The sequence below is a fragment of the Papaver somniferum genome, chromosome 5, assembly GCF_003573695.1.
Source record: "Papaver somniferum cultivar HN1 chromosome 5, ASM357369v1, whole genome shotgun sequence".
In the NCBI taxonomy this organism is placed as follows: Eukaryota; Viridiplantae; Streptophyta; class Magnoliopsida; order Ranunculales; family Papaveraceae; genus Papaver; species Papaver somniferum.
Window position 1 is genome coordinate 186,932,602 of NC_039362.1, and position 7,891 is coordinate 186,940,492.

General features: G+C 35.9%; 2 protein-coding genes across 3 annotated transcripts; one reads left to right on the top strand and one right to left on the bottom strand.

Annotated features, from left to right (window-relative positions):
• Positions 1 to 997: 997 nt before the first annotated feature.
• LOC113283962 (uncharacterized protein At1g05835-like) lies at positions 998 to 1,605 on the top strand. The gene is made up of 2 exons (XM_026533339.1): positions 998 to 1,162; positions 1,275 to 1,605. The coding sequence occupies exons 1-2, from the start codon at positions 1,036 to 1,038 to the stop codon at positions 1,583 to 1,585; spliced, it is 438 nt and encodes a 145-aa protein (XP_026389124.1). The 5' UTR covers positions 998 to 1,035; the 3' UTR covers positions 1,586 to 1,605.
• Positions 1,606 to 2,031: 426 nt separating this feature from the next.
• On the bottom strand, positions 2,032 to 7,554 carry LOC113283960 (aspartic proteinase-like protein 2). 2 transcript variants are annotated; one of them, XM_026533338.1, is made up of 10 exons: positions 7,160 to 7,554; positions 6,926 to 7,055; positions 6,552 to 6,799; positions 6,075 to 6,299; positions 4,666 to 4,828; positions 4,507 to 4,580; positions 4,223 to 4,313; positions 3,303 to 3,378; positions 2,375 to 2,446; positions 2,032 to 2,283 (listed from the first exon to the last, which is right to left on the bottom strand). In XM_026533338.1, the coding sequence occupies exons 1-10, from the start codon at positions 7,393 to 7,395 to the stop codon at positions 2,135 to 2,137; spliced, it is 1,464 nt and encodes a 487-aa protein (XP_026389123.1). In that variant the 5' UTR covers positions 7,396 to 7,554; the 3' UTR covers positions 2,032 to 2,134. The 2 variants fall into 2 exon arrangements, with proteins under 2 accessions (XP_026389123.1, XP_026389122.1); XM_026533337.1 differs by having other exon boundaries at positions 4,214 to 4,313.
• Between the last annotated feature and the right edge of the window lie 337 nt (positions 7,555 to 7,891).

Here is a 7,891-nt window from a genome sequence, read left to right on the forward strand (position 1 = left end):
CTCTCTTTCCGAAAATCCAATATCTGAAAGACTGAAAGTGAAATAATCTATTTTTGAGTATGAAATCACTTGAAGGACATTTCAGGTATTATGAAAAAACGCTTTTTCTGGATCGGGAAGGAAAAAGATTAACCCGTACAAAAAAGGATTAAAACGTTCATATTTTCAGAAAAATGGACGAGAACGTACTAGACTTAAGCTAACAGGACTAAGGTGTCCAAAGCCCACCAACTTTTGGGACTAAACGTCAATTTCTACTTGAATGAAATTCTGCCATGGCACCAAACATAAATTTAAGCCAGGTTTGTGGCAGATCTTGATGAGCCAAAGAGGCTGCTAGTTGAACTTTGGAGGGAGTTGGCCAGTCGGTGGCATTGCATTAGATATGGGAACATCATAACATGTCAAACACTGTAAGCCATGGCCCTCGCCGAATTTTGGCATCGTTATAGTTGTCGTCGTGTTGCAGAGGGTTTAAGCTTCTAAATAATTCTCTCACTCTCTCTTCAACAGGTCGTATCTGTATGTGACGGAGTAATCTGATGGTAGTGCAAGTGCAAACCATGCGATGCATATTCCCAATCACTATTTCTCGAGTACCTACTACCTCCTCCTTCCCATGAATTAGTTTATTCAAGTTTGGACATATGAAAAACAGAGAAACATATAGACAAGTGCAGTAGGTAAGTAGAACCATTCAATGTACGAAAATAAGATCCTGACACACACACGGGATGGGATGCCGACTAAACACACCACCATGTGCTTATTCAGAGAGAAGCAAACATTCTAGTGATATGATTTCTTTCATTGCAGAAAATCTTAGTTCATCTCTCATTGGCTTTTCACAATTCGGGCCCCCACTCTACTCTCTCTAGTCTAGTCTTCAGTCAGTAGGTAGACAATGGTCATTTCTCTGTCTCCCCTAGAAAGATAAATAGATAGATGATCTGTCTCCCTTCACACCCACACATCCAATTTTTCAAGGACAACGTCCCTTACCTTCACTCTCTCTATATAACAAGCCAAGGTTGCATGTCTATGATGAACTCTTCACATTTCTCAGTAAACTTTCAGAGCATGTTAAACCAATCACCAAGTTTCAAGTTTCTACTGCTTCTATGGGGAACTCTTCTTGTTCTCGCTTCTTTGATTAACCATGGTCTGCTTCCAGTCTCAGCACACTCACTTTCCATATCCAAAGTTTTAATTTCTGCTGTATGTGATTTAGACATTCATTTATCTAACAAACATGATATACTATTGTTTTGCAGGATTAGGTGCAGAATGTGGTGATAAGAACAAACCAACAGTGAAACAAACCAAGGTGGGATTTGGAAATCCACCAAAATTCATGGTGGAAGTACAAAACAACTGCACAATATGCCCTGCAATCAACGTTCACGTCAAATGTGGAAGTTTTACTCAAGATCTTGTAAACCCTAGACTTCTTAAAGTCTTGGGGAAAGGCGACTGTGTTGTCAATGCTGGATTACCACTAGGTCCTCTGCAGAAGATCTCTTTCAACTATACTCACACTAAGTTTAACATTTCCACTAGTACCTGGTATTTTCAATGTGAATGACTAGATTTCTTGAACCATTAGATTTCTGCTTGCTAATTGTGCTTCAATTCATCTATTCAATGTAATTTTCATGCTGAAGTCACAAGAAAAAGCATCACAAGGAAGTTAAATAATCAAGGGATTTTGGCCGCACAAAAGTGAAATAATCAAGGATGCAAGCCAGAGAAAAACAATTACCAAGGTTTTGTGTATTAGGATAAGCCGAGTAGGAATAAGAGAAAACAATGTTGGACATCAGAACTAAACTAAAGTTACTAAAACACTAGAAACAGAAGAAAAATATTGCCAAAAAACAAGCTGACAAAGGAGTAAATCGGAGTGTTGGACATCAGACTTAATTCTAACAAATGCAAGCCTGCAGGATTTCAAATCAAGCAGCCAAACTATTTCAGAAGCTGTCCACAAGAAACAGTGGCACTGAACTAGCATGCTGAAACACTCAAAACTGAGGCAACTAAACTCGTAGCATACATACCTTTTCATTGGAATGATTTATAATATACAACAAAATCAATGAGGGCTGTGTATAACCCCTTCAATTGTGATATTTTACTGAATCAAACTTTGCAACATGGCAGTTAGTAAGAAAAATAGTAATAACCTTCCTACAATCAGACTGCTTGCAGAAGAAATATCATGGGAAGCTACATCATATATCCTTCCAGTCTGTTCATCCTTCATTTTGATGCTAGACGAACCTGAAATCACAACCAAGAAGAGGAAAACCTACAGTTTAGTGCCTAGAGTTCCATATATTGACAACTACAATTAAAATGCGGAGTTACTCACAGTTGTATTCAATCCACCCAATGGACTGATTTTCGAGATCATACACGACTAGCTTATCAGACAGAGCTAAATCTGAAAGAAAAAGGTGGAGTTAGTTTCCAAGCTTGAATCGAGTCAATATAATCAGTCAGCTCAGAAAACACAATTGAGATTCTGATTTTACAAAAAGACGAAAATCTGAATTTGATGAACTATGGGGGAAGCTGTAAAAATGAAACATATACCATATTCTAAAAGATAATTGATAATAACCTATATGAGACAGATTGCAAGAAACACATATTCATACATCAGACTCTATTCAAAGCACTAAACTGGACCTCACAACCTCAAGCATATATGGATTAGAATATGAATAACATAACTTCATATTGACAAAGCCTTATGCTGAGAACATATATCTTTGGGTTTGGAGGTCTGGAGGTATAAACTGTTTCTGTAATGAAGAAGATGATATAACAAAATCGAAGTTATGCCAAGAGAAGCCTTATTCACTTACTTCGAATTAATTCCATTTCTCTGCCACTTTTTAGTACCAATAACGTCCTGGTGGATCCAGGATTTTTATATAGAAGGAAAAAAGGGTGTTAAAGAGGGTACTTCTAGCTAATATAGGGGTTAAACTTGTTTTTTTAGGCTTTGTGGAAGTTGGCATGTGGGGTCAACTGACTGCTAATCTGCTATAACATACCTCTCATGCATTCATCATGGAATGTCGCTGAAGAATAATAATTCCGTGAAGAAAATGATCAAGTAATAGAACCTTGTTTTCGACCAGCCGAAGATTTAACTAAAATGAGATTAAAACTTGTTTCTTTTGTTTTTCTAGCTTAAGTGTTTTGATACCGACCTTCAACCTTATCAAACAGTTCCCAAACAAAATTCCCATGAAATCATGAAATCCATAGTTTGCACATCAAAACAATACCTCCCAGAAGAATCGTATCCTTCCCATCCTTAGATTGCATTCCACTATTCTGCCAGCCAATACACCACATATCTTCCTGCAAATATCAAATACATTACGTTAAGTGAGTAACAGTAAGTAATACAAAAGCAAGTAGATATAATCAAAGGTTGAGTAAAGTATCATGGAGAAAAGCAAGCCTTCAGCTGCTGGCTACTACAACATCGTTGAAGCTTGATCAATTTCGATCTGATCTAGGTATGTTATTAAGGTCCCTAACCATAACTCAAAAGATACTTAAAAAAATAATGTGGGAAAATTTAGCTTCTGAAATAGAACAATTTTTTTTTTAATATCAGATGATTAATTCACCAAAATGCTAGTCCCAACAGAGAATATCACATAAAATGATCTCAAACGCGCAATCCAAAAAAGAATAATCAATATCAGAAACAGCTTTTCACTATTTGGTTCTGAGAGCAGCGTTATAAGGTGGGTAAAAATTATAAGAGATCAACAAACTCTGACAGGAAGCGGGGATCCAAACTTCTGACCTCAAGAATGAGAGTGATATCCAATGTAGACTTATTTATATAGTTTAGCATCTGAAAATTTATGGATCTATTTAACCAAATTTTAAAGATAACGTGTTCAAATAATTTAGCAACCGGAAAATCTCCAAACTCAAATTATTATCCAACAAAAAATGAGTACTCGAATTGGGTATCTGAAATTCGAATATGAAATAGGGTGGGATGCAGATTTTCCGACATCCATTGCCGCCATTACATCACAGCATAATCAAATAGAGTTTCAAAGAATACATATAAGAAATCAAAAAGATCAAACTAGTTCATGATGGCAAACAGCAAAAGAAAAATACTGAAGGCTGACGGCTGACTGCATTATGTTCTGTAAACCAAATTACTTACATTACTTACGTGGTATGAGAACAAATAATCATGTGGATAAACCGTTAGTGTAAGCGAATCTTCAAAATGAAACTTGATCAATGGAAATCCGTCATCGACACTGCCAAAATAAAGGAGAATAGACGATATTAATAAACCTTACCAACCAATTTATCACAGCTTCAGTAAATTACAGTATAAGTGATGCAATTGTTGAGAAGCAGAAGTAACCCAAGACCTTTCAGCAACATCAAATCAATTTCGAAAAAGAACCTGTAATAGATCAATGTGACGGACATAGATGGAGATAATACCTCCCAATGTAGTCGAAGCATGTAAACTGGTTCTCGATAGTCTGTAACTTCAAATCTGATTGGTGAGATAATATCTGATAAGAAAAGAAAACAAATTAGGCAACTTTCTTGATGAAACTGTACTGGAAGAATGAACAAATACCAGAAAATGTCTCATACCGCTAAAATCAGGGGCTCATACACCACCTCGGGAAGATAAGATAAAGTTGTACCGCTGTCGATTATCGTCCCCCTCCTATCTCCAGTCTCGAAAACATCTGTGGGAAGTTGTAGAGTAGCCTTACCAACCTCAATTGACTTCAGATTGACATTGTAATGTGGCCTAAGATAATGATTAATCTATGAATATGTGGATAAAGCATAAACAAGGCCCTAAATAATTATAGATTTGGAAAACTTGAAATGTGTAAAAGACAAAGAAACGTAATTATAGTGGAATGTTGTTTTGTTTCCAAGTTTGTTTTATATTTCCTCAGTTAAACTATTTTTCCAAAATGAATCAACAAACAAAGAGGTTAAAACCACCATCCTTTTAACTTTTTACTGCATTACATGGAAACTGAAGTTGTATGGACACGGATACTGACATCGACACACCTTGGACACAGCTTGATATCGAGCAAGTGAAAATTTATAATTTTATCCACACAAAACTCTTCTGTGGGTGTAAATAAAAGGTTTAAGTTAGTAAAACAAAGGTAGCTGCCACATGTGTGGTTCTAATCTAAGCTCAAGTTAGCAAGCCAACTACACACCTCAAGATAAATATCTGATAAAATCAGGTCTAGCTCATTCCATTGCAGTAAGACCCTACTACTGGCTTATTATGACCAACTTCTTGTAAGCAATAGAGTAAAACTTCGTATATACGATGAAATTATGAATGGAAAATTAACGTTGGAATTATGTCACCATTGTATTTCTGCATATCTTAAATGTTCAATTATATTTTTATGTATACCGCCGTGTCCGCGTATCATGGATTTTAAGAATTGCCATATTGGACACATGAAACGCTTCCTTATCGAACACATGTGGCAGTTTCCATGTAACGCAGACTTTTTAAGACAAAGTAACTATCTCTAGACATGGTGACTAACTACATAAAGTGTAAGCTCTACATCTTTATCTTACACAAAATTTGGGTAATGTGAGGAACGTCAAAGATGGCTCCTCTCTGAACATGACATTTTTGGGAACGGCCAAACCAGCAAAACATATATCCCTAGGTCTTTTGGTAAATAGCATTAAATGTGACAGTATAGGTCTTAAAAGTACTAAGTAACTTTAGTAAATTGGATCATGGTGCCATCAGCTTTTCACCTACTCTATGTTTACACCAGCGTAAGATTTTAGATAAACCCCGTTTGTTTGTGTCTATCGAACCACACTGAAAGAGCAGATGGTCGATACTAGCCAGCTTTAACTATTGTTTCATGTTTAATGCATAGCTTTGGGCATTCCAGCATGACGGCGACAAAAGACTCAACAGTGATACTTGGGTCTGAAATTGTTAACTAAGAAGATATATAGATAGGGCAACAGGTTAGAAGAAAATGAAAACATACTGATTAGGTACCAATGGAGTTGTTTTGACTTTTGGCTGCACCACCTGTCCAATGGCAAAGATTCCGCCCCCTCTAATACCATCTAAGCAGTGAGCAAACATCTTCTTCACTTTCCCAGCTGCAGCTAGCTGTGAAATCATGGACGTATTTGCTTGTCCAAAACCAAGCAGTCCATCAAGTGCTCCAGTAGATGTACCTAAATCCCCAGATTGTTTAGCACCACATCTATCCCACAAAAATGAACACTCTATAAGAAATAGGAAGCAAATAATTATTGTAGTTTACACACGGTAAATTTACAAGAGTAACTAAGAAAACTCTAATGATTTATTAGCACGGCCATTGAGTATCCGCAAAAAATGATTGCTCCTATCTTAGGTTCTCTCTTGTTGTCATATCACACTTTATGTCTCTGTCACACTTGACAGTCGCAATTAGACTAATACTTAAAAAACGAATAATGAAAATGCAACTCACCCAAATGTGACGGTGGCATTGGCAGATGTGGTTGCAAGATTCCCAGATACTTGATTATACTGTACAATATCGTTAACAAAGTAACCATCAGTTGAGCTCCCATCTCCATAAACCACTCTATATTCACAAAGCATATCCGATGTACAACCAGGTATACCGCCATCATATGTTGCAGAGCAAAAATCTTGTTTACATGTAACCAATTTCGCACTCAATGATGCCTTTGGATTATATAACTTCAGCTTTATCTGTCCAATCCAACAACAAAAAAAATCAACCAAATTCTGTATTTTCAACAATAACCAAAACACAAACACAATATTAGGAAAAAAAAAAGGGGGGGGGGGGGGGGGGAAGGGGGAAAAGATGCATACACCAAGGTTGCTCTCAGTAGGGCATTTCTTGCATTCAATACAATTAACCCAGAAAATGTCACTTCCTGTATCAACTTGAACATAATAATCATTTGATGGATTTCCAATCCCAATTGATGCAAAATAAAGCCTATCACCATCAAAAAAAAAAAAAAACAAATTAATCAAAAAAAAATCTCAAAAAATAACATAAAACCCAAATTTCATAAATAAAAAGAAAGAGGAGAAATGTACCCAGCATCAGTAGGATCGCCATTGCCACCTATAGGAAGATCAACATCAACTTGAGACAAAATTCGAAAATGTCGGCGATAATCATGAGCTTTAAAATCACTTAAAGATCTATTATTATGAATCATATCTCTTCTTGACCTAAATTTATTATGAACACGAATTACTCCGGTTCCATATACATTTTGGACCAGAAATACTAGAATTATTGTCAAATTCCAGATCCATCGACTACCCATTATTTTTTAAAAAAATCTGAAGAAAGAAAAATTCAAAGAAAGAAGAAAAAAAGATATTGTTTTTCAACGGAGGTCAAGAAGTTTACAGGGAAGAAGATGAGACCTCCGCCGCGTTTTTTTTTTCTTTTTCTTTTCAACGAAAAGCGGAAAAAAATTAAATATAGTCAGTTAAAATAACGAGGGGTTGTATTTATGTATGGTTGTTATATGATATGGTACTTTGAGTAGTATCTTAGTTATGTTATTTTGTTCTTTTTTATATATACACGGCTAAGATTCCACGTGATGGGATTCTTTTCTCGTTTTAAAGCGACCGTTTGTGTGTGAATTAGTCGACTTCAGCTTACTATTTTGGGTCAAGAATATATTCATCTTCATTCATGGCCAATTCTTGATTTGCAATTGTTTGTATCCAAAATTGCTTTTAGGCACAAAATATGATGATTTGATGATGATAATAGATGAATTAGAGCTAAAACATGATTGAAAATAAATA